This window comes from Manis pentadactyla, chromosome 4, assembly GCF_030020395.1.
Source record: "Manis pentadactyla isolate mManPen7 chromosome 4, mManPen7.hap1, whole genome shotgun sequence".
NCBI lineage: Eukaryota > Metazoa > Chordata > Mammalia > Pholidota > Manidae > Manis > Manis pentadactyla.
The window spans coordinates 42,088,432-42,115,613 of record NC_080022.1 but is presented as its reverse complement, the minus strand read 5'-3'; the positions used below and the strand labels follow the sequence as shown (position 1 = coordinate 42,115,613).

The 27,182-nt window shown below is 37.0% G+C and overlaps 2 protein-coding genes across 12 annotated transcripts in view; one reads left to right on the top strand and one right to left on the bottom strand.

Annotated features, from left to right (window-relative positions):
- Positions 1-6,846, top strand: part of TUT4 (terminal uridylyl transferase 4) — a 162,557-nt gene extending 155,711 nt beyond the window's left edge. For 5 of the 11 annotated variants that reach the window (XM_036893244.2, XM_036893243.2, XM_036893245.2 and 2 more), the window contains exons 29-30: positions 1,308-1,466; positions 2,918-6,845. In XM_036893244.2, coding sequence (XP_036749139.1) covers positions 1,308-1,466; positions 2,918-3,006 — 248 coding nt within the window. In that variant the 3' untranslated portion in view covers positions 3,007-6,845. Of the gene's footprint in view, positions 1-1,307; positions 1,467-2,828 lie in introns of all 11 variants that reach the window. The other 6 variants (XM_036893250.2, XM_036893249.2, XM_036893248.2 and 3 more) reach the window with 3 other exon arrangements.
- Positions 6,847-8,751: 1,905 nt separating this feature from the next.
- Positions 8,752-27,135, bottom strand: PRPF38A (pre-mRNA processing factor 38A). The gene is made up of 10 exons (XM_036893255.2): positions 26,933-27,135; positions 24,877-25,036; positions 23,237-23,358; positions 21,667-21,752; positions 13,204-13,314; positions 10,916-11,028; positions 10,281-10,307; positions 10,075-10,172; positions 9,586-9,634; positions 8,752-9,008 (listed from the first exon to the last, which is right to left on the bottom strand). Exons 1-10 carry the CDS (start codon positions 27,060-27,062, stop codon positions 8,966-8,968), a joined length of 939 nt encoding a protein of 312 aa, XP_036749150.1. The 5' UTR covers positions 27,063-27,135; the 3' UTR covers positions 8,752-8,965.
- Between the last annotated feature and the right edge of the window lie 47 nt (positions 27,136-27,182).

Below are 27,182 nucleotides of genomic sequence, written 5' to 3'. Positions count from 1 at the left end.
TAGGGTTATATTGCTTGTATTATGAAAATATTTGGTTGTGGAAAATGTCCAAGGGAGATTGGAATATACTCTTAAAAATACCCTTTTATGTTAAAACATAATTTTGCAATTGGTCAGGACCACAACATACCTACCCAGTCTCATTTTTTATAAACTCTGAACCCTGCAACTTTAGCTCTTAGCTGTAACTTAGCTGTATGAACTTTCAGTGAGCCAGGGGCTTTGTTTTCCTGGTTACCTCCTGAGTTTGTGAGAATGGGGCTAGTATGGATTTTAGTTTTATTGCTCCCTATGCTCCCTATCCCACACCTCCTAATTTGAGTTCCTGCTAGGAAGTTTAGTGGATAAAGGTAGTGTCTTTCAGATTATTTCATGTCACATTGTGATCCTAGATGAGAAAAGCTACCAAAAATGATGCATAAGATTTAGGGCATACTGCACTTTGAAAAATGTATTTAAAGATACATCTTAAAGGAAGTAGATTGGTTGGGGGTGGTTTGCTGTAGAAAGAATAGGACTCATATTTTTTTTTGTTCCTACTTATACACCAAAACTTGTATAAGCCAGTTTACTTTTATTTTATCTAATTTAATCCTTACAACAACCTTGAGGTTTTTAAAAGAACCTTAGTAATTCTTGGAACTTAGACCCATTGGCTCCAAAGCCTAAGTTCTCAACCATTATACCACCATGTGTCAGCTTTTAATAGGATCTCCTTCAAGGACAGGATGTAATTAGCTCTAGGCTACTTGGCATCATCTTTAGGATAAAATATAAGCTCCTTAATGATATATCTAATGTTCTTCGAAATATAGATCATACCTACCTGTTTGTCTTTTCTCTTACCACTTCTTCCCTTTATCCCTACCTTTAGACTGCTGACTATTTTGCAACTTCCCAAACTTGCTGTACTTTCCAGCTTCCTGGCTTTTGTATATGCTATTCCTTCTGTCTAAAATGCCATCCTTGCCCCATTTTGCCTAACTCGTTCCTTGTCCCATAAAATTCAGTTTAGTCAATCATAGGAAAACCTCAATCTTTATACAACTAGGTTAGCCCTCACTTTAGAACACCTTCCACTGATCTGTTAACAGCAATTACCACATATTATTATATATGTCTAATTATATATGTGTCCTTTAGGAATCATTTGAGCACAATTAGTGTTTGATTCTTAAATTTTTTTGTATCCTCTGCATTTAGCATAGATCTTGGCCAGTGGTAGGTACTCAGTAAACTGTGCAGAATGAAGAAATATTTGAATGAAAAGACTTATGTTTTAAAATGTCTTTTTTGTTGAAATGCAGAACCAGGCTTTCCAGGACTAAATCCTCCAATTCCTTGGGAACATGCACCGCGTCCCCATTTCCCTCTTGTCCCAGCTTCGTGGCCTTACGGTTTGCATCAAAACTTCATGCATCAGGGAAATGCCAGATTTCAGGCCAACAAACCTTTCTATACTCAAGGTACCATCCTTACAAATTTGTTAACAGACTGGGTGGGTTTTGTTCTGGGACAAGGAGCCTTTGTGAAGGCCAGGATCTGGGAGTGAAATTCATGCATTCAGTAAATGTTTGTTAACAGAATATACTGTGTGTTAGTCAGACTGTGCTAGTTGCTTGTTGCTCAAGCAAGAACTAAATAGAACTCTCCACACTTAATGCATATTTTATTATTAGAGCCAGGCATGTAAAATAGACATAGACAAGAATAGAAGCTTAGAGAAATCAGCTGTTACCCTAGCAGAGAGAGCAGGCAGGATATGAACACCAGGCATCAAATCAAACAATGTTTTGACATTTGAACCAGATATTCAAAGAGATAAGCATTTTTTTCCCTAGAGATTTGTAGAGAATGGAAGGGAAGAATGTTCTTAGCTGAGGGAATAATATATGCAAAGACACTGAGTTTTGCCTAGCATAATATGAAAAAAAATAATAGGACTAAAGGATGAGGTAAGTAAGATGTGTAGGTGATTAAGCTAAAGGTAGGCAGGCTGAGGCTGTATCATGGAACTTGGACTCAGTGTAGTAAGCAGTGGGTATCTAACAGAAGTTTTTGAGTTGAGTAGTGGCACAGTCATATTGTTTTTTTAAAACTGAACTTGAATGACACTGGAATTCACTATATTTAGTTGGTACTGATGTACCAGTAGTGGCTTTGAAGTAATGACTATTACAAACTAAGGAAAAGTTCAAGGAATTTGTAAGCATTTTATCTAGCCTACTTGCCTCAGAGACATCTCAATTCTAGTAGGGAATATCTGAGTCTGGCCTTTAGCTCTAACCTAGGAGCTCAAAAAAACTGGAGTAAATTATTACAGTTAAACTAGGAGTTCAAGAAATTAAAGAAAGGCACTCAGGAAATGCTGACCTAATGAAATGGTAATAGAAGTGGGGGGGCCCTTGTATGGGTCTCAGGCTTAATAAATTTAAGCCTTCCTACCTAAACTATCCATGTCTGGCTGGGGCATCCCTTTATTATAGAGAGGCAGAACCTTGAACTGTGGCTGGTTTATTCTGCTGAGCAAAGAGCTAGGGCTGAGGGAAAGTTACTATTGGTCATATAGGCCCTTTTGGTGGTTGGGGGAGTTTGAAGTTCTTCCCTGGTGGGTTTGTTCCCTTTGATTCCTCCTCTCCATCTCTCTCTCATTTCTTTCATGTACAGTCCCTACCCCACCCTTCTCCCCTACTAAATGTTTTGAAGTGCTTCATCTCCTCTTTACTAAATGAACAGAAAAAAGAAAACTAGCTACTAGTTAATTCTAAGGGGTTGTCAGATAAATAGGCACAAGCCTTTCAGTTTCCTGTCTGTGTTGTGTCCAACAGACAGATGTGCCACCCGTCGGTGTAGAGAGCGTTGTCCCCACCCACCAAGAGGAAACGTGTCGGAGTAATGCGAGTCCATTTTCTTTCAGCTGGTCTACCGATGTACAGCAACCAGCCAATCCTGCTGTCTCAAGGGTATCCGTACCTCAATGTCAGTTACATTCAGCAGAAAAAGTGACATTTAATGGAAAGCAAAACAAATCAGGTCCTGATTTAAAATTTTAACACGTTTAGATAGCTTATTTAAATTCTAAGACTGTTTTTAAAGACTGTATTATTTGTATATAAATATGAAGTATAGTTTTTACTAGTATCACCAAATTGAGTGATACAAATTTCATCTATTTTATTACCCTATTTTTAAGGGAATTTTATGTTTTGTTTAACCTTGATGAATTGTATAAAGAGAGAATTTAAAAATGACATTCTTTATTTTCTATTAGCTGTATTCATACTTTGGTTGCTTCAGACTTTATATATATTGTTCTTAAGAATTAGGAAAGACTTTCATGTGTTTTAAATTTGTCACTTCTATTCTTTACAGAATCTTGTAGTGCCAAAAACTTTTTAAAAGGTAAAAAAAAAATAAAGTAAAACTACAACATGAAGATTCAGAATTTTTTCTTTTATATTCTTTGTATATTGATATTCAAAGAAACAAAATTGCTTTTGTCTGTATTTGAAGTAATTCTATTTTAAGTTAATAAATCTTTGACAAGAGTCAAATTTGGTTAATTCATCTAGTTGTTTAGACAGTGGAAATACAGTGTTGACAATTCGGAGAGATGTTTTAACTGTTAGTGAATATTCTACATCACAGGCTTAGTTAAAAAAATCCAAGGATTTTTTTCATGTCCTTTATTTTACTGGATCTTCACAACACCTGTATGAAGTGGATAGAAGCATTTTATCATTGACGAAACTGAGGGACAAAACAATAAAGTGAGTTCTAAAGGTGATACATGTTGGATATAAAATTGAAACATCTTTTGAAGCAGTTTTTAAACACTGAGATTGATACTGGCAGTTAAAGTAGGGAAGAGATGATTGTTATTTTCTGAGGAACAAATATGTGTCAGACTTATCCATTTTGGCATAGAATTCCTGTACTACCTGGAAAACCATAGTAGTGTTTACCAATAATGCCTGTGGTCAGTGATTATAGTTGGGGAGTTCAAACTTGTATTGTTGGTGTTAGGTTTTTTAGCTGTTTTTGGTACTATACACTGAAATGAGGTAATTTTGTCTAAACCCCTCAGAGAGATTTACCAAGACTTATGCTAAATGATGCCATAGATTAATTTGGAAATATGCAGAATAAGTAAATACAAATGTATTTTAAGGATAGTTATTATCTTTGTACCGCTTCCTCAGATATACATTACTTAAATAGGAGACTATCTGGGCTCTTGCCATATGTATCCTCCAATGTGGAAGATACTTGAAATACATTGCAGGAGGTTGAGGGTTTTTCTACCATATTTACAACCTTGGAAAGGTATTTATTAAATGTTAATTCATGAGCAGGTGTATTTAGTTAGCTTTTCATATTAAAGCGTTGGCATCCCTCAGGATCCTACTTAAGTGGTGTAGTTAGCTCATTTGTTTTATTAATGAATACCAAAGTCAGCTCTTTTATTAAAAAATGACTTGGAGCATTCAAATATTTCATCTCCTTTCAGGTCTTGGAGAACAGGTGATGAGGTGTGTAAGGTGTTCATTTTACTGTTCTACTTTTGTATATATTAGTAACTTTCATTAAAAGAAAACTGCAACAAGAGACTGCCCCCAACTCAGCCATCCTTCCTAAAGGCAGTATATACCACATGGCCAAAGGTATTTGTGGGGCAGTAAACCCATCACCTAGGTTATACTTACATAAAAGTGTTACATATAGTAATTTTCATCATTTCACTTGTCCCTCTTTCAGCAATTGCCAGTGTTCAATAACTGGTAAAACTATTCCAAGTTGAAAAGTAGAATACTCTTAGTTTGTAATTTATACAGTACTTCAGTTTTATAAGTTTGCAAACTTTTCATAGAAGTTGTAAATTTTATTATGAATTCATTGTAAAGCAATTGGGAAGTGCAGAATTGTTTTATGTATACACACACTCACAAAAAGATCACTATTTTGAAATTTTTTGAATAATGTTAATGACTGAGGGATTAATATTTTCCCTTGCCGTTAAAGATTATTCAAATATATGAGCACTAATGATGTTCTACATAATCTATTCATACCCCTACAGATGGACATTTTTGCCATTTCCAGTTTTTCTCATATATAAAAAATATATGTAAAATGATGGGATAAATCTAAGTGTATATTTGTTTTGTTAATGGCAAATTCCTATAAATGGGATTACTGTGTAAAAAGAATAAAAGCACTAAGGTTCTTGTTACATATTGCCAAATTGCCCTCCAGAAAAGTGGCTACCAACCGGCAGTTCCAACAAACAATACATGTGTTGGAAGCTTATAAAAAAGCTTGAAACTCCAAACAACTCATTTTTTTTCCATGTGAAGGATAATCTAAATGTTTATTAAAAAAGAAAAAAGCACTAAATAAAAATCACTCAGAAGTGCATCAACCAGAATACTATCTGGTGAATTTCATTCATTCCAACTACCTGTCCTAAATACATGTAAGTTTTACAAAAGTGGGCTTATATGCTATATTTAATAAATAAAGCAAATTAATTTTACTTGGATTTATTAACAAAAGGAAAAAAATGTGAAAGTGAAGTAATGTTAACAATACTTGAAAATTTTTTTCTCTAAGAGAATCTAGTTCTAAAAGATTCCTTCTAAAATAAAGGATAGTTACAAAAAGCATTAAAGCTCTGGAGTCATTTTTTTCTAGCTTCATGTATGTTAATTAGAGATAGCATATGACTCCTGTTATGAAAAATAAAACCACACCTAAGAGTTCTTATACTTGGTTTTATTATTCCTATATAGACAATATTCAAATATTTAATTTGCATCTCATAGTCATTCCCCATTATTCTTGAGTTTCTAAAAGGTTTACTTTTCTTGAACTGCTTTCTTCCTGTCCGGTGAATTTTGTAATCAGGTGTTTTTTCCCCTGGTGATTGTATACTTGTAAGTTCTTGCATACTTCAGAATATCTATGCCCTTTATCTTTTAAATACAACTTTTTGTGGGTAAAAAATTCCTGGTATTTTCCTCAGACCTTTGGGAGCCTTTTGCTTCACTGATTTATGAATTTGCTACAGGTCTGAGATGATCCTTTTTCCCTCACTATGTATACATGACTTGATTTCTCTGCTTGGATGCCCATAAAGTTCTCTTAATCAGGACCCATTTCTTGATCGATTGTTTTTTTTTTTTTCAGGTAATATTCTATTTGAATTTTTAAAAGTTTGATTTGCTCAGTTCTCTTCAGGGCTATCAATTATGCATATCAGAATTCTTTTCATGTGTCTTATTATCTCTGGAGCTTTAAGTATTTTGTTATTTTTCCATTTTAAAAGTTTCCTCTAGCTTGTTTTCTGCATGGCTTCTGTTTTCTGTTTTTTCTAATAAGGCTTTCATTTCTCCAGTTTTTAAAATCTTCATTTCTTAAGCTCTGCCAAGCATAGTTTTCAGGTCTTTTAATCTCTTCTTTGAACTTACATACTTCCATTTTTAAAAACAGATCACTTTTTTTTTTTGCTGTGTCTTTTTTGCTTCTATGGAGAACTTGTTACTTAAACCTTACTGGAGGAGTGGCCAGCATCTGTGATCATTCTTTTCTGATTAATGCTTGCTTAAACTTAGGTCAGTTTACTGAAAATAATGGAAAAGGGCTAGGGAAATGAGCTTTAAATTGTTATAAAGGAAGCTTTTCAGAAGTATTTCCTTTGCCCTGAAAACACATCTCCCTACATAACATACTACGGTTATTTGTGCACTATGGCAAAAATTTTATTAAGGACAGTATAATTCAAATTATGGGAAATGAAATCAATTTAGTGGTTTGCACCCAACATTGAAAACTGATACTGTATAGGAAATACCAGCATATGTCTTGCATAGGGAGTTTAAGAATTTTTTCCTTAAATTTTTTTCGGTACAGAATATATGTATAGAGGCAAAATGTAAAATGTGTTTAATATAGCCTGCAGTCAAGTTTTAAAGCTACAATTCCAAGGTCTCGTCCATTTAGACTAGCATTTAGATGACAGAAATGGCCCTTCAGCAAGGTTTGTTGTTGAGCTCCATCTCCTCTGTAATTCTGCAGTTTATAGAAACTATCTCGAGAGGTGTTGGACTTGTTCCACTCACTGCTGTCTCTGTGATAATGAAAAGAACAGGGATAACAGTCTGCTTCCTGTTATAGGTTGGTTATGCTTCCCCAGTTTGGTCCAGATTTCACTGTATGCCTAAATAATATGCTTCTTAAGTTTTTGTTTTGGGAGGTTTCTCTGCTATAAAAATTGTTGGGTTGTAAATTTATTTAAAAATGTGCCTTAAAATAAAAATTTTATTTTAATGTACTGGATGACTTGGTTGATCCATAGGTCATTTAGCCACAAGACATTTTTCTCTATCTGCATCACTTTCTTTGGTAAAGAAGTAAATAGACTTAACTTTTAAAGGGAGTCCTATATATAGTTGTATGATGAACCATAATGACTCTCAGAATAGGAATCACTGAAGAATTGAAATCTCAGATATGATCCAGAAGTGCAGTATTACTGCAAAACCCCTTCAGTTTAACAGCAAGCAATAGCATGCTTATCCTAGCATCAGATACAACTTTCCAAGAAACTGGATCCTGTGCAGTTGGTCTTCACAGTTCTTGTTGGGGACAGAGCTGCAGGAAGTCATTCAATCACTTGTTCCTTTTTAGAGGGATGGCAAGTAAAGGTAGACAGAACTCTTCTAGCAAAGACCCCAGCACCCTCTTGATTATCAATGCCCACTTTTCAGTCCTTATTTTGCTTCTACATTCTTACCCCTGTCTTCTTTCACCTACTCATAATTCTGCCTGAGAGGTTCGTTTTTGTTTTAAATCAGTGATTACACTGCTCTCACCAGTGTTGGGGTTGCCTATGATTCTGTTGAATTTTCTTACAGATATCTTCCACAATTACCTAAACACTGTCAATTCCAGGCTAGATCATTTAGCTCCACTCCAGTCCCTATTTCCAGCTGCATGGGCTTTATCTAAATATACCATAACTGTCTCAAATTTAACTTGAAGTTGGTGAATCATTTTCACTATTACAACTCACCTGCCCTAGACTCTAAAACCTAGTGTCTTCCTTCTGTATTTCTGGCTTTGGGAATGACACTATTGTCCAGCAATTCAGGTAAAAACCCTGAGTAGTAGTAGATAACTTTTCTTTCCATGAAACCTTTTCAATCTTGTTGCCTTACTGCTTACTGAGTAGACTTGATAATGTTAATACTTGTAAGATAAAGGCCAAGTGCCTTACCCTGGAATTCAAGGCTTGCGGGGGAAGAAGAAAACTATGTAAGAATGCTGCAGAAAATGTGTTAGGTTTTACTGTTTGTGGAAATGCAACTGGATTAAATAATCCAGTAGCAGCCTTACTCTGAATGCATTCTTTTCTTACAAAGCTACTGCTCACCAGTTTTCATGCTTTTCACTTACTGCTGCTGAACAAAAAAAACCCCTGAACTTTGAACTAATATGTTTCACTGATGTGATCTTTGAATATAAAAGCAGCAGCACAAAGCTCAGGATTCTTAGAACAGTTCCAATCATGGAGCAAGCCAAAAACCAAACCACAGAAAAATGGGAAATGGGTGTATCAAATTTAATAACAAAAGGATCACTAGGTGGCCACATCCTCTCCTTGTCATTCATACTCTCCACCTTTCTACCCTCATAAATTTTAAGTACAGTCAAGGTTGGCTGTTTGTACGAAGGCAGCCCTTGTGGGAAGCATTATCCCCCAAACATGGACTGCAATTCAAAAAGAGATAAAAAACTCAGCACCTCTTTCATTAAAAAAAAAAATAGAAGTTGAGAAACTTGGTAAGAAAGAAAAAAGCAGATATTCTCATAGCTGCCTGGGGAGTAGGTCTTAATCCTTCCACATAGACAGATGCCTTCAACTCCATAGGAGGCCATTTGGACTAAAGCCAAACTGAGTCCATTACTCATTCCCTCTCCGGCTCTTCTTGTGGCTTTTCTTCGACCTGAAATGGGCAACACATACAAATAATTTAGCAGCTGTTGAAAGAGCTGGGCACAGACTTCTGAAGAAGACTGGGGTATGCTGACACTGATGGGGAAGGAGATGAAACCCAATATTCATTATTTGAGCTTTGTGTTTTATGTCTCAAAGCAATACCGAGTCAGGCATTAAATATCCAAAATTTACCCTTGAGGAAATGACCTCTGAGAGGTTAAGAGTGTACCTAACAGTATATAGCATATAGCAGTTAGGAAGCTTATCAAATGAAAAGTGACTTGTCTAATGTTACTCAGCTGTTAGGTGTTAAAAGTTGGGACTTAACCCCAGGTCTCCTGAGACCAAAGCTCATGCCCTTACCACTATCCAAAGCTGCAAACCTACAAGGAAAAATAAAACAACATAAAACAGATGTACAACTTCAGTAATTTTCTGGGAAGTAGGCCAGCTTTTGTCCTATAAAGGAGAATTCTTAAATACCCCCATGAAAACAAAATTTCAGGTCCAATTAGTTGTGATTGGGACTTTAATTTTTGAGTTAAGAGTGAAACTCTTAACTCACAATAGAGGTCAAATCATACCTTTCAGGAGACTTTGAGTGGCTCCTGTGTCTGTGACTACGGTGATGACCTAGAGAAGAAAAGTCCATTGGATGAGTGAGATTCTACACTTCTACTATTTCATCTTCCCCAATCTCTAACTTCGGCTTAATATTTTGGCCTATGCAAGGAACACCTCCTGTTGGCAGCATCTCTCAGAACTGGTTTTGTGTGTGCTGTGTGTGTGTGTCTATGTCTATGTTGGGAAGAAGGGAACAGAACTCACTTTAAAGGCATCAGAGCTTTATGACTAATTTCAGAAACATCACATTGAGTATTTACCACTACTCTGTTAGGTCTTACTCATATAATTTCAGATAGAAAAACTGAAGCTTATTATCATCAGCAAAGCTTATAAATGAGAGTTAAGATAGGCAATAATACAGAGGCACTCCTGTATTGCAGGAGCCTAATTTTTTGTTGGATAGAATTATAGAGGATAACAAATAGCAAAAGGCCCAAATGTTATACCTGGGGACTTGGAGCGGGATCTGTGCCGTCTATCTCTGGACCTGCTGCGGTGACGTCTTGGACTCTTGCTCCGATGCCTTTCTCGGCGAGGGGAGGGGCTGTGGAAATGACTAGTTAAGACTTCCAAATTTGACCGACAATATACTCACAATAGCACCCTGCTTCCCTAAATCCCTGTTATTCATCAGAAATCACTGGAGGCTTACCTTCTTCTTTTGGGAGACCGACTCCGCCTATATGGAAAGAAAAGAAGAGCCTTAGTAGGTATGGTGGATGCTGTAGATTATAAAACTGCCCCAGTTCTTCACCCACCTCTGTTGTCTGTGCCCTTTGCTGTGTAATTTTTTTTAGCACCCTTCTACTCCCAAGTCTAGGATTCTGCATGTGACTTGCTCTGGCCAATGGGATGTTTGTAGACATGACACAGATACCAGAAAGATACTTGCCTGACTAGGCTTGTTTGCTTGAGTTCTACCACTGCCAAGAGAACATGCCTAACTTAGCCTAGAATAAGACACAGAGAAGAAATGATTTACCCCAGACATCCTGGCTAAAGGCTTCCTGTACTAGCCAACAGACAGCTGGCTGCAATATAGGTGAGTGAACATTAACTTGTATTTTAAAAACTACCTATCCAAGCCCAGCTTAAATCACTGACTGCAGACTTGTGAACTAAATAATTACTGTCTGCCACTGAGGTTTGGCTGGTGGTTATTTTGCAGCAACTAATACATTGGGCAGGCATTCTCCATAGGCTGGCATTTTTCCTTCCCTGAAGTCCAAACTTCTATGCTGCAATTCTAAAAGTCTCCTTGGAAGAGACCAATGACTAGGGCCTTACCTTCTGGGAGACCGGCTCCTACTCCTCCTGTAGCGCAGTGTGGGAGAGCGACGGGGCTTGTCCAAGTCTCGGTAGCTTCTCCGGCGGTGATCAGGTGATGGCACTCTCTCCAACTAGAAAAGATATTGATGGGTCAGTGATAGACACAGGCTTAGAGCCATCTAGAAACACTGCATACGCTCCCCTCCCAATTCTGTCCTATATTCCACTATTCCACTCCAAGTGACTTTAAAACATGGTAATTTGAATATATAAGAAGGATAATCCTAAGGACAAAAAAAACTGAAATAAAAACCTATTTCCAATAATCCTAGTACTCTTTTAGTGCTGGTACCATTATTCTGGGACTGTGTGACAGCAGTGACAGATAGTTACACTTATCTCCTTAAGTTGGATTTCCAGTGTGTAAGAGAAGAGATACAGATGTACCATCAGTAAGGTTAAGTACAAATTCATGGTGTACTTTAATCTTAAAAATTATTCCCCTAGCTCTGCCAACTATAAAGGCCTAGAAGCACTGGCCAAACCTGTCGCAGTGAGCACTGACAGTACCCAGATTGTGATATCTAAATACTGTATCCCAGAGTAAATGAAACCAAAGGCTTTTAGGAAAAATGGCTAATTCTAGGTTGGAGGCCAAAGCTAGTAAGAAATGATTAGAACATACCATGTTAGAAAGCAAAGAGGCTGAGATCACTATGACCATATAAAAAATGTCTTATGAGTCAAGCTTAGGGGCCCTCACTGGCCACAGATGAGATGATCTGAGCAATTTGACAATACACTCATATAATTTGACAATATACTCAGAAAAGTCAACAAGGACAATAATGGTTCAAAACATCAAATATGCTTAAATCCATGAGTTCACAATGTTACCAAGGACCAAAGAGTACTTACTTATCACTTTGGGAGGATACTATGGAATCGACTCATTATTTAAAAAACTATAAGAGAAATAACCAAAAATTTATCTTGCTTTTCCTATGTAAACTATGTATGAAAAACTAAATGTTCATTTGGGAGGTTTCTCCTTATAGCAATGTCACAGGTAACACAATGATGAAGAAATAAGGAACTAGAATACTACCATTTTATAACCTCTAATGGATACAGGCATAGATCATCAGTGGCTCCTAACGTTACAAAAAAAGAGACAGCCAGACTTCACTCATCGTGGGGGAGGCACACACCAATATCTAGAAATCTGTACTGCTTCACTCCAAAGGGCATGAAAACCCCGAATCCGATTAAGCTCTAGACTTAACTAGTTTATAGGAAATACAAGGGACAAATGAACATGTTAAATGACACCACAGGGACACAATCAGGAAAATACAGACTAAAAATCTATAGTAGTACAATCCGATACACTAAAACTGCAAGAGAAAACTACAAGACCTAAGAGGCATAAAAATGAATTACAGTTCATGCTAACTTCTTTGAATACTAATTCAAACTAAAAAATACAGGACAGTTGAGAAAAAACATCGGATATTTGATGACACTGAGTTTTTTGGGGGCTGATGATAGTATCATGATTATGCTTAAAAAGGGAGCCTTTTTTGAAATATGAATGAAATATGTGATGGTTGTAATCTGCTTCAAGATAACTGGTGGAGGTGGGCAACTGGGTATAGATATAGAGAAAACAAAATGGCTATGAGTTGTTCATTACTGAAGCTAGATAATGGGTAAATGGAGGCACACTGTCCTTACTTTGGTATGTGATTAAAATTTTACCATTAAAAAAATACTGCCTACTTTTTGTTCCACTCATCACAGAAGAGCACCTTAGCCTTGCAAGGCTTTCAATTCATGAATTACTGTGCTTGCTTCTGCACTCACCTTAAACTTAAGTACGTACCTGCTCTGAGGTACATGCCAACATGTCTCAGTATCTGTAAGCCAGCATCTGTTGTATCTCCCCCCTAGCATCTTTCTATACATATATTGTTACTTACATAATTTTAATCACAAATGTTTTTTAGATCCTCCTTTTTTAACTTCCCACAGGTATTTCCATATTACCACAGTTCTAAGAGGAAGGTATTATCTTTGCTTTAGAGAGGAGAAAACAGATTATGTAGTCTGTACAAGATGAAACCACTAGTAAATAGCAGAGCTAAATATGAATCAAAGTCTATTTGATTAAACTCATACTCTAAATATTGTATTTTCTGGTTTATGTTAAAAATTAAAGTTTGAAAGCAACAAAAACAGGACCATTCTCATTCTCATCCCTCATAAGTATTCCTCCTCCAACCCTAAGCTCCCAGGTTCCTGACCTTCTCATCCTCCTCTTCTTCCTCTTCACTGGACTCCACGTCATCCATGTCCTCTTCTAGAGCACTAACCCGAGGCTCCAGCTGCTCAGCTTCCTCTAGCACATAGCGTTTCTTCAGAGAACATAAAGAGAGTTAGGGGGCCTTGCTAGCTCTTCTATAACCTGAATTCTCAATACCAGTTTCTGGGATTGACAGAAAAACCATGGTGCAACAGCTGAGGCAATTTCATTTCAAAGATCTCTTAGTTCAAGATATTCCTACAGAGTTTAATGTACTGGGAGCCTATATTCTTTCAATATCTTGTGAACAGATAAATACAAAGCTTTAGGGAACACCTTCATTTTCTATTGGCTCTATTCCCTGTGATCTTATACTCTAAGGTCATTGGAGTATCAGTGTAAATGTAGCCTTGAATAAAAAAACGTGGGCTTTATATACAAGGGCCAATTAAATTAACTTTATAGCTGAGACTGTGCTGGCTGGTAGTTCCTCCAGGAGAGAGGCTCAAACCAGAATCTACCCAAAGAGATCCACTGAGGCTCAGTCCAATTGGAGGGCTGAAGAATGCCCTGGCTGCTGCTCCACAGTAGTACCAACCCTTTACTAGCCCCGGGATGTAGAAAGCTGTCTATAGAGTCATGCATTCTGAACAAGGCACAAGATAAAAACAACCCAATCTCCTGATTACTTTTCTTCTGGATGTGGCTTAGGAGTGATTATCGAGTTACTAAGGAATTGGAAAGCAAAGATGAGTTCAAAACTACCAAATAAACTGGAGGGTGCATAAGATCCCTTACCATTTAAAAAAATTTTGATATTGTTAATATATAATTACATAAGCAACATTGTGGTAACTAGAATCCCCCCATTATCAAGTCCCCACCACATACCCCATTACAGTCACTGTCCATCAACATAGTAAGATGCTATAGAGTCACTACTTGTCTTCTCTGTGCTATACTGCCTTCCCTGTGCCCCCACCCCCACATTATGTGTGCTAATCGTAATGCCCCTTTTTCCCTTTATCCCCTCCCTTCTCACCCATCCTCCCCAGTCCCTTTCCCTTTGGTAACTGTTAGTCCATTCTTGGGTTCTGTGAGTCTGCTGCTGTTTTGTTCCTTCAGTTTTTGCTTTGTTCTTATACTCCACAGATGAGTGAAATCATTTGGTACTTGTCTTTCTCTGCCTGGCTTATTTCATTGAGCATAATACCCTCTAGGTCCATCCATGTTGTTGCAAATGGTAGGATTGTTTTCTTCTTATGGCTGAATAATATTCCATTGTGTATATGTACCACATCTTCTTTATCCATTCATCTGCTGATGGACACTTAGGTTGCTTCCATTTCTTGGCTGTTGTAAATAGTGCTGCAATAAACAGAGGTGCATATGTCTTTTTCAAACAGGGCTGCTGCAATCTTAGGGTAAATTCCTAGGAGTGGAATTCCTGGGTCAAATGGTATTTCTATTTTGAATTTTTTGAGGCACCTCCATACTGCTTTCACAATTGAACTAATTCACATTTCCACCAGCAGTGTAGGAGTGTTCCCCTTTCTCCACAACATCGCCAACATTTGTTGTTGTTTGTCTTTTGGATGGCACACCTAACTGGTGTGAGGTGATACCTCATTGTTTTAATTTGCATTTCGCTGATGATTAGCGATATGGAGCATCTTTTCATGTGCCTGTTGGCCATCTGAACTTCTTCTTTGGAGAAGTGTCTGTTCATATCCTCTGCCGATTTTTTAATTGGATTATTTGCTTTTTGTTTGTTGAGGTTCGTGAGCTCTTTATATATTTTGGATGTTAACCCCTTATCAGATATGTCATTTATATTCTCCCATACTGTAGGATGCCTTTTTGTTCTGCTGATGGTGCCTTTTGCTGTACAGAAGCTTTTTAGGTTGATATAGTCCCGCTTGTTCCTTTTTGCTTTTGTTTCCCTTGCCCAGGGAGATATGTTCATGAAGTTATTCATGTTTATATTCAGTAGAGTTTTGCCTATGTTTTCTTCTAAGAGTTGTATGATTTCATGACTTACATTCAGGTCTTTGATCTATTTTGTGTTTACTTTTGTGTATGGAGTTAGACAGTGATCCAGTTTCATTCTCTTACATGTAGCTGTCCAGTTTTGCCAACACCAGCTGTTGAAGAGGCTGTCATTTCACCATTGTATATCCATGGCTCCTTTATCGTATATTAATTGACCATATATGCTTGAGTTAATAGCTGATCTCTCTATTCTGTTCCACTGGTCTATGGGTCTGTTCTTGTGCCAGTACCAAATTGTCTTGATTACTGTGACTTTGTAGTTGAGCTTGAATTTGGGAAGCGAGATCCCTCCTGTTTTATTTTTCCTTCTCAGGATTGCTTTGGCTATTCGGGGTCTTTTGTGGTTCCATGTGAATTTTAGAAGTATTCGTTCCAGGTATTTTGAGAGGCATTGCATTGAATCTGTAGATTGATTTAGGCAGGATGTCATTTTGACAATATTAATTCTTCCTACCCAAGAGCATGGGATGAGTTTTTATTTGTTAGTGTCCTCTTTAATTTCTCTTAAGAGTGTCTTGTAGTTTTCAGGGTACAGGTCTTTGACTTAGTTGGTTAGGTATTTATTCCTAGGTATTTTACTCTTTTTGATGCAATTGTGAATGGAATTGTTTTCCTGATTTCTCTTTCTGCTAGTTCATCATTAGTATATAGGAATGCAACAGTTTTCTGTGTATTAATTTTCTATCCTGCAACTTTGCTGAATTCAGATATTAGTTCTGGTAGTTTTGGAGTGGAGTCTTTAGGGTTTTTTATGTACAATATCATGTCATCTGCAAACAGTGACAGTTTGACTTCTTCCTTACCAATCTGGATGCCTTTTATTTCTTTGTGTTGCCCCTTACCATTTTCTTTTGTCAAGGATGTAAGACTGTCATTCTATAATGGTTGAGAAAAATGAGACAAAGATGCCACCCCTTGGAAAGCCAATCCGTTGGAAAAGGGCTCTCAGTCACAGAATCACCAGTCTGGGAACCAGGAATGTATTGAACAGGGCACCCAGAACACCAAATGCTCACCAGACTCAGAAGTCACTAAAGTCAATATATTATTTCATAATATCTATGTTAATTGAAAGTGGAATTCATTACAGAGCAGCTCTTTGCCAAGGTAAGGGCATGTCAGAAGCTAAACTGACAAACTGAAAAGCACAATCAGAGCAAAAGGTAGTCTTGAGTGGCATTTCATTCAGGGCATACAGAGGCCTACAGCAGAACACACCTTGGTTATATAACACATTACTCAGATTCCAATTTCCGTCTCCTCAGTGAGGCTTGTGTGATCTTTCCTTCTAGACTCAATGCAGACCACCTCGTTTACATCAGTATTCTTGCTTAGAGCTGAATGGGCTTTAGAACCCTTAGCCACAACTTGCTTGCACTTAAACATATTTCATTACTTGCAGTATTTTTAATAATAATAATCAGCTGAGGATAATAATAAAAACAGTAATAACAGCTAATGTGATCCACAGTGAGTTAGTGTGAGAATTGGGCCCTGAAAGCAGGTTTTCAGATTTGAGGTGATCTCACTATGTAGTCTAAGTAGCCAATATGGAACAGGAAAGCTATCCCACACTCATTTTCAGGGTTTTTATTTTATAGGATTTCCTATAACTGGGTCACTGTGGAGGGACTTGGTTCACTGCATTTAAATATGAGTACTCATCTACTAACCACTTTAGCTGGTTTGCTACCTTAAGCAAACTTACCTTACCTATTCATCAGGTATCTGCAGTCCAATCTATTTCCTACTTTGAAGTTTTTCAGATCCCTTTAGGCTGTTTTTTATTGAGATGCAATTCACAAAACATGCAATTAACCACTTTAAATTGTATGATTCAGTGGTCTTTAGTGTATTCACAATGTTATGCAACCACAACCTCTCACTGGTCTGAAAACTTTACCACACCAAAAAAACCCACATACCTATTATGTAATCAGTCTTCATTCCCCCATTCCCAAATCACCTGGTAACCACTAATCTCTTTTCTGTCACTATGGATTTGCTTAGTCTGGATATATCATATAAAAAGAATCATATGCTATGTGAGCTTCCTTTGATCTCATCAATTATCCCTTTTGGTTTATATTTAGCAAGGAAACAAATACCTCAGGACAGACAGGTGGAATACAGCAAATTGTTTCAAAATTATTGAGCTGTAGTAGTATCAAAAAGGAAAAGGGAAGTAGTGGATCCTCCCAGTTGGGATTTTTGTGGTTGCTTAAACCATGTAAGAATCATGTCTACAACACTGTCTCTGGGATCCTTTAGTTAATGATACCAATTCTTACACAGACATACAGAATCAGAGAACAGAAGGGCACTGCACACCAGGGGCTCTTAGCCTGCATCTGTTCCAGCTTTTTTTCCTATGCTTTTTAAAAGTTTCATTGAGGTATAATTGACATACAGTCATCTCCACATTTTTAAAGTATACAATTTGATAAGTTTTGACATATACAAATATAAAACCATTACATCAACATAATGAATACATCCACACTCAGAAAGTTCATTTGTGCTCCCTCGTATCCTTTTCTCTCTCCTCCCCTCTTTTCACTCTGCACCTAAGTAACCACTAATCTTTTTTGTCACCATAGTTTACATTTATTAAAATTTTGTGTAATTATACAGTACATATTGGTTTTTGTCTGTATTTTTTCCCTCAGGACAATTATTTTGTGATTCATTTATGTTGTTGTCTATCAACAGTTTGTTTATACTGTTGAGTAATACCACTGTATAGACAAAACACAATTTGTCCACTCACCTGATGGGCATTTGGATTGTTTCCAGGTTCTTGCCATTACAAATAAAGCCATCGTAACTATTTGCACATAAGTCTTTGTATGGGCATATGCTTTCACTTCTTGAGTAAATACACAGAAGTAGAAAGGCTGGATTGTATGGTTAACTTTCTAAGAAACTGCCAAACTTTTCCAAAGGGTTGTATTTTATATTATCACCATCAATGTATGGAGACTTACAGTTCCTCTACATCCTTGCCAACACTTGGTATGGTCAGTCTTTCTGATTTTAGTATATATTACCATGGTTTTAATTTGCATTTCCATAATGACTAATGGCACTAAGGATCTTTTTATATGCTACTGACCAACTTCATATTTTCTCTGGTAAAATGTCTGTTAGAATCTTTTGTTCATTTGTCCAATTGATTGTGTTGTTACTAATCTGAAGAGTTTATATAGTCTAGACTCAAGACTTTTGTTGGATATATATTGTGCAAATATATTCTTTCAGTCTGTGGCTTGCCTTTTAGTTCTGTAATGGTGTCTTTTGAAAAGCAAGTTTTTAATTTTTATAAAGGCCAATTTACTGATTTTTGATAAGTAATTCCTGCTTTTTATGTCTTGCTATAGACTTTTATTGAAGTAGAGTTTATATCCCATATTGCATTTTTTTCAGAGGAACAATTTAGTGATTCATCAATTATATACACTACTAAATTGGTAAGTATAGTTACCATCAGTCACCATATAAAGATATAATATTATGCTATATTCCCTATGCTATACTTCCATCCCTGTGACAATTTAAATTGTTTTATAATAGGAAGTTTGGTACTTCTTTATCCCCTTCACTTGTTTCACCCATCTCCCCCTCCCATGGTAACCAACTATCCTCTGTGTTTGTGAGTCTATTTCTGTTTTGTTTGTGCATTTGTTTTGTTGGAAGTGAAACCATATGGTATTTATCTTTCTCTGACTGACTTATTTTATTTAGTATAATACCCTCCAGGTTAATCCATGTTGTCATAAATGACAAGATTTATTTCTCTTTTATGGCTGAATAGTATTCCATTATATGTATCTACCTCTATCCATTCATCTACTAATGGGTACTTTGATTCCTTTCACATCTGGGCTATTGTAAATAATGCTGTGATAAAAAATACACAGGGGTGCATTTATTTTTTCAAATTAATGATTTTTATTTTCTCTGGGTAGATTCCCAGAAATGGACTGAGTTGTATGGTATTTCTGACCTTAGTTTTTTGAGAAACCTTCATACTTTCCAGAGTGGCTGCACCAATCTGCAATCCCACCAACAGTGTACAAGGGTTCCCATTTCTCCACATTCTCTCCAACACTTGTTATTTCTTGCTTGTTGATACTAGCCATTCTGATTGGTGTCAGGTGGTATCTCACTGTGGTTTTAATTTGCATTTCCCTGATGATTCGTGATGTTGAACATCTTTTCATGTGTCTGCTGGCCAATTGTACATCTTTTTTGGTAAATTCCTATTCAGAGCCTCTGCCCATGTATGACAGAAATTTTTGTTGAACCCAAGGTCACTAAGATTTTCCCCTATATTTTCTTTTGGAAATTTTATAGACTTAGTTTCTGTAATTATCCCCTTCAAGTAAATTTTTATTCATGATGTAAGCTAAGGGTAGAGATTCTTTGTTTCCTACATAGTTATCAATTATTTCAGCATCATCTGTAGAAAAGATTATTCTTTCTTAGTGGTACTGCCCTGACATCTCTTCAGAAAACCAACTGACCACATATGTACACTTATTTCTGGTCCCTTAATTGTTCCCTTAATCTACTTGTCTACCTTTATGCCAATACAACACTGTCTTGGTTACTACATCAAGTCTTAGAAAAAAAAACCAGTTTGTCCTCCAGTTTTTTTTCTTTTTAAAAGTTGTTCTGTAACATCTTTCTATGTCAACAGAGGAACTACACTAGTTGGGGTGAGCATCTAATAATAATGTAAATAAGTGCTAAATCACTATGTTGTATACTTGAAACCAATATTGTATATCAACTATACTTCAATAAAAAGTTTTAAAAGTTGTTTCAGATATTCTGAATATTCAGGTAAGTTTTAGAATCAATTTGTTCTACCGAAGTCTACTGGGATTTTGACTTGAACTGAATTGAGCCTATGGATTAATTAATAAATAACAATTCTAAGTCATCATGGCATAAGATATACAATGGACACAATATATCTCTCCATTTATTTAAGTTTTGTTTAATTTCTCTCAGTAATACAGTTTTGCAGTTTCAGTTTTGCAGTTTTAAGTGTAAGTCTGGCACATCTTTTGACAAAATTATCCTTATTTTATATTTTTTATGCTTTGTAAATGCTATCTTTTTAATAAAATTTCAAATTCCAATTTTATTGCTAGTGTACAGAAATTCAACTGAGTTTTATAGATTGATCTTGTATCCACAATTCTCCATAAACAGATGAATGGGTAAACAAATTGTGGTATAGCCATACAATGGAATACTATTTAGCAATAAATCAAAATAAATAAACTACTGATGGCTGCAACATGGATAAATTTCAAAGTAATTATAATGAGTGAGAAAAGACAGACAAGAAAGAGTATTATATTAATTCCCAAAAGCAAACTATTTTGTGATAGCATTTTAGTGATTGCTTATGGGTGAGTGAGGGGGTGGGGGAAGGTGAAATCTGGGGACATGATGGATATGTTTACTATTCTTGATTGTGCTAAGAGTTTCAAGAGTGCATAAAGATGTCAAAACTTACCAAGCTGTACATTTTAAATATGTAGTTTATTATATGTCAGTTATACCTTAATAAAGCCACTTAAAAGGGAAAAAAAAGCCCTTGATCAAATGAAATATCTTAAGCCTAGTATGTAACATAGAGAAGAAGGAGCTGCCCTGATTGGAGTATGTGTAGCTGTCTCCTCTTATTCCTTTTAGTAGCCCAAAAATAAGCCCACAGGGAAGTCTAAAGAGTACTGAGATAGTTTAATTTCCCCATTTTATAGATGGTAAAATAAGGTCATGTCCCAAGGCTAGTTAGCTATAACAACCCAGAAGCCTAGGTCTCCTAATTCTTTGTTCAGTCATCTCTCCACTAGAGACCATTCCCTTTCTTATTAGGCTACTCACTCCATGTTTTCCCTTTGTATTTTACAACAGTTTTAACATCATACCCTGAAAAACCCATTTCTGAAAAGTGCTTCATGAACAATCAATCATTTATCACTGAGAAAGGGAAGCAGGATAATAAAGGTTATATTTAAGGAGTTACAGTCTCAGTTTCCCACTCTTGGCCCTCCTTTTATCTGTTTTATATCCCAGATTTTTAAAGATCAATTTGAAAAAAGCTACTCACAAAGCTTAAAAACTTACTCTAGCTACAATATCCTTGATATAACATTTTAAGGAAGTTTTCTTGTGTTAATTCTTTACTTTTAAAGCCCAACCCTTCAAATACTTTATATTTTCCTCTTATTCCCAAACCCCTATATTTTTCATAGACATGATGACCACGTATTAAGATGACTCCTGAGACCCATGGGCTTTGGTATTTTCTGTGTGTTTGTGTGTGTGTGTGGCTGCCTACCTGTCTTGTGGGAGAGACAGGTGACTCTGCTGTGAGACCTTTCTCTCTTACCTGTAGCCGGGGCAGAATGATATCACAGACTCTCTCACTGTGCAGTAGTTCATCGATAAACTCATCAACATGCAGTAGTTCAAACTCTGAAAGAAAAGTCATAAGCTCAAGCAACCTGGGAATAAATTTAGATAGCCAAAAAGTAAAAGAAATTTAAGACTCTATATGTAAAATATCTAAAGAATACTTGGTACAGAAAGTGTGACTTCTCTGCAGCTTTCCTTTCCCTGCAGTCACCAGTAAATCTATCGTAGTTTGGCAGTTACACAGAGGGGACTACTGTCAACCCTGGACCAAAACTACAGCCCATTCATAACCTTGTCTTCACTACTTATCTTCATTCATTCAGCTTACCTTTATTGAGGCCATCTATGCACCAGGTCTCTTCTAGGAGCTGGGGATAAAGGGATGAATGAAGCTGTCCCAGTGAGCAGGAGAGACAAACACAAAAGCAAGCACAAAGAGTCCTGCAGTGTAGAGGGATGATGTTCTTGACTAGATGATAGAACGCAAGGGCTATTTCTCATGTGAATCCACTATGTTCCTGAATATAGAACATGTATCTTATATAGTAAATGGAGCAATGGCTTTTCAGAATTCCTATACTAAAGAGTACCTTAGTTCAGTGGTTTTTGTAATTGATGGGTGGTTTTGCTCCCCACAGCTAGTGGGGGTGCTATTAGCATCTAGTGGGTAGAGGCCAGGGATGCTTCTAAACATCCTACAAGGTGCTGAACAGCTTCCTGCAATAAAGAATTATCTGGCCCCAAACTATCAATAGAATGAGCAATCCTATCTTAGTTTAATGTAATATAATCATAGATAAGTAATTCCATGTTGGCCATGTTACGTCCATCTTGTTCACCATGTTATTTCCAGTACACAGCACAGTTACCTGACATGACACTGGCACTTGATATGTATTTAATAAATTAATTAGTAAGTTAATGAAAGTTGATAGTATCAAATTTGTATCTTCTACTGTTTAATGTTACACATAGAGGGGAAAGGCAAATGTTACTAATTCTTTGTTATGACACTGAGAAAAGGTTTTGACTGCATTATCTCAAATTCCCCTTTACAACAACAAGTATCTCTTTGTAACAGGCATGGAGCTGTCCCTCTTAGATAGACTTACTATTTTTCAGTGGGATTCCCACATAAATTTGAGCGTGTTTAGTCTATGTACTGCCGTGCGAGGTAAAGTGCTAGAGGAAAGGATAATAGAAAGAACTGTGCAGTTGTAACATTGAAAACTAACTTTGGGGAGGTTTAGGGAAGAATTTTATGGAGAAGGTCATTCTGGAGCTAGATTTTATGGGATGGAGCACAGGACACAAGGTAGGGATTAACCTAAGATGCAGAGGGTAAGGTAGGCAGACAGGGGGAGACTAGGTAAGGCCAACAGAAAGCTAGTAGTCTAATGGAGTATTCCCCATGAGGACCTGGGTGAAAACAGTAACAGATGAAGAGGAGCAGTTACAATGTATATGACAATATGAGGGATAGATGATGGCAAAATAACAACTGGCTTAGGGATGAAGGTCCAGACACTTGGCACTATACTCACCCCCATTTCTGTTCTGGCTCTTGATTTTTCGATAGTCATTGTACAGGGGCTCCAAGTACTTGTAGCAATCAATTGCAGTACCTGTCAACCTCATGTAAAGTGCTCCCAACATGCGGACATACCTGACAGATAGATGACAGTGAAATGACATGCCATCCTAAAAAGCTCCTGAGTTTTATGACAGCCTGTTCTCATGATAGCAGTAAATAAATAAGTTCTTTCTTCTCTTTGGCATGAGAAAGCTGCAATTTCAGAGGCAGTATGGGGCAGTAGAAAGATAGCTAACTATGGAGAACTTGGTCCAAGTTCCCATTCTACCACTTACTGGCTGCAGTAATTTAGGACATGTTGCTCAACTTCCAGAGTCATATGTAACACTAGACAGAACCTATTTATGTCACAGGATTATTATAAGAACCAAATGAAGTACTCAAACTCAAAAACAAAGTATAAGTTATATTTACTAATAATATAAAAATGAATACACATAAACAATAATATATAAATTCTTGCTAGGCAACAGAATGATGGTTTTGGAAAAAAGTGAAAGTCTTCTGGGTTCAACTTCTTCTTCCACTATTTACTAACTTTGTTGACACTGGGCCAGTTCCTTGTTTTCTCAATCTTTGTGAAATAGAGATGATAGTGCTTAATTTGCTGGCTTGGTGTAGTAAGAAAGAAATGTGTATAGTGCTAAGCACAGCATATAGCCCATAGTAAGTGCCTAATAAGGATAGCTATTTTCTAGCTGTTAATGTTTTCTAAGATTCCTTCCTTTTCCCTTTCTCCTACAGCAAATTACCCATTCAGACTTCCACTTGAATTACCAGCAGGCATTTGAAACTAAGCAGTTTCTTTATATGACCAACAGAAATACACAGCAAAGAATATAGACTCTGAAGCCAGCTTTGCCACTTATAGCTGTTTGACCTTGGGGAAATCACTTAATTTCTCTGTGCCTAAGTTTCTTCTCCTGTATAAAGAAGGTGATAATTTTACAGGGTTGTTATGAAAGTTTAATTATTACATGTAATCCTTCTATAGAGAGTGCCACATAATAAGCTATTATTGTCTCTCTCCTATACTTGTCTGAGTACTTTGATAAAGGATAATAAAATAAGAGCAGCTGACATTTTGGGGGTGTCTACCATGCAACAGGCACTGTGTTGTGAGATTTATAGCATTATGTTCTTTAACTTGCACATGAGTCCTGATTTGGTGTACTGTATCCATTTTACAAGTAAAGGAAGTAAAGCTTAGAAAATCAAGTACTTCTCCAAGGTCACAGTTACTAAATACAGAGTCTGGGCATGAACCTATACCTAACATTAAGCTTATCTACAATACTATGTTGTTTTCTTCATCCTTGAGTGTCCAGTGCTACTAACATACTAGGTGCTCACTTCTGCTTAATATATGTTCAGTGAGTTTGTGAAATAGTTGTTTTGGGGAAAAGTTACCAGGACTGAGAAAGTAAGACCAGTACAATCAGAACTGACAAAATATGAGCTCAAGAGCAAATTCCTAGAATGGAATCTCTGTGGAAATGAGATACATTGTTTCCACTCCTCTTAACCAAAGCCAAATTCTGAACCACTAAAATTAAAGCTTTTATATTAGCTCGTCAACATTTCACTCACTTGAAATCTTCATTTTTGATAAACTCTACAATGATATCCTTCTCGGGTTGAATCTGAAGCATCTTCAATGTCAAACACAGAAAAGGAGTTGGCTTTATGTTGCCACCATAGACACCACCCACAAACCTTAACTCCATGGCTTTGTCGACTACAAGTTCAGCTAAAAAAAAGCAAAAACAAAAACAAAAACAAGAGTGGCATCTCAAACATATTAGGACCAAACCACAAAAACGGTTTGAAGTTACTTCAAAGTTTAGTGCTCCTGAATACTCATCAGCAATTTAATATTAGGAGAACAAGTGTATATTATATATATGGGTAATAATAGTAGCTAACATACACTGAAGGATTACTATATGCCTATGCTGTGTTACAGGTATTCTGCTAAGCATTTCACATTATTTCACTTAATCTTCACAACGACCCATAAGGTGAGTTCTAGCACTGCCCCTGTTTTCAGCTAAGAAAAATGAGGGCTAAGAAAGGTTAAGTGACTTGCTCAAGGTCCACAGCTAGAAAACAGAAAGGCGTAGCTTTAAATCTAAGCAGTCTAACCTCAGAGTCCACATTTGTCATCATAATGTTAGGGGAACAACTGACAGATTAGGAGTTTAAAGAAACAAAACAATAACAAACAACTCTTCAACAGCTCCATAACCTTGAGCAAATCTCTTCTACAAAACGGGAATAATAACCTCCCAATATCGAAATCAAACACTAGCTGTTTCATTTCATCTCTCTCTGAGTCTGTCAGTTCAAATTTGATTAATATATATAAAGTATAAAGTTTAAGGGCTATCTGAGAACCAAAATGAGACCATACAAATGCTAATACCTACCTGACACTCAGCAAATAATAAATGTTGGATACCATTAATAGGAAATCGTTTCATAAATCAGACTTCAAGTTCCTTCAGGATAAATTCTATATTAATTCATTCAACATTACAGCTGACAGCTTATAGTAGCTAGGTGCTAAGTACTAGAGATACAGGTCAAGGGATAAAGAAGAGGGACATAATTACTATTAGGGAGTTTACAGTCTGGCAAGGCAGAAAGCATTGAAAAAAAGTGTGATAAGCAGTTTAAAGAAGATGCTGAACGCAATGCAAATATAAAGGGAATAACCTAGTGTTGTGGGGAAAAAAGTCATGAGCTTACTTTTGGACCTACTGTGTTGGCATATCTTGGAATTAAGAGATTTAGATCTGAGAGAGATACGAGCTGGAGAAATCAATTTTAAGGTACTACGCACAGGATGTACTGTGGCATGGAGTTGATCATCCAAGCAGTGAGCTATGGAATGAGAATGGCCCCAAAAGTAAACCTCACACGACTCCAAAATTCAATGGTGACTCAGAGAAACAATATGACTCATCCAGGGACACACAGGTAGGAGTAGGGTAGCAGCACTGACAGCACAGGACAGTTAACAGCAGTAACAGCGAGCACCACATTACCACAGCACGCTGAGAACTTTTTGTTAATATATACCTGTAACTATACCAAATCTTCGGATACATTATTGCACTTACTGTTTACAAGAGCCCTTTGAGGTGGGTGTTACTGTACTCGTTTTACAGAAGAGGAAGCCATGAGGAAACAGCTACTGAAAAGGGGATGCAGAATTTCAACAAAGATTGAAAGACTATCTGAAAGACTTCTTTGAAATATTCATGTTTCTATTAGGACCCGAACAAGGCAACACTGCAAATGGTCCAGATTTACGGACAGTAAGGTCATGAATCCGGTTTCGGGTATGCTGATGTACCTTTAAGACCTCTAGGGTCCCTGAGCTTAACCCTGCATGTTATCACTAAACATGGAATGCCTCAAAGAACCCAACTGAGGACACCTTTCAAAGTAAGTCCCTATCATATTCATTTGCCTTCCCCAAGCCCAACACAAGATTAGGCACATAGTGGGCGCTCAGATTTTTCTTAATGACTGACAGACTGTCCTCCAGTCTCACTCTCAGGGAGCTAGTCCTACCGGCGCCCAGTCAAGATAACTGGGCCACAAGGCGGCCGAGGGGGGTTGCCGCGTTCCCGCTCACCCGTAAGGCCAAAGCACTCCTCCTTCCAGTACTTGGACTCATAGATTCGCGTCCGAATGATCTTTTCCACCAGATATTGAGGGTTGGTGCCATGGATGCTATGAGCATCCTTCACTGTTCGGTTCGCCATTTTAGAACGCCTTCAGTTCTACTTCCGTCGGGCACTTTAATGCGTCACATCCAGGTTAAAAAATCCTGAAAGGGAGGCAGATACGTAGACGAACTCTTCCCGTTTAAGGGACTATCTTGA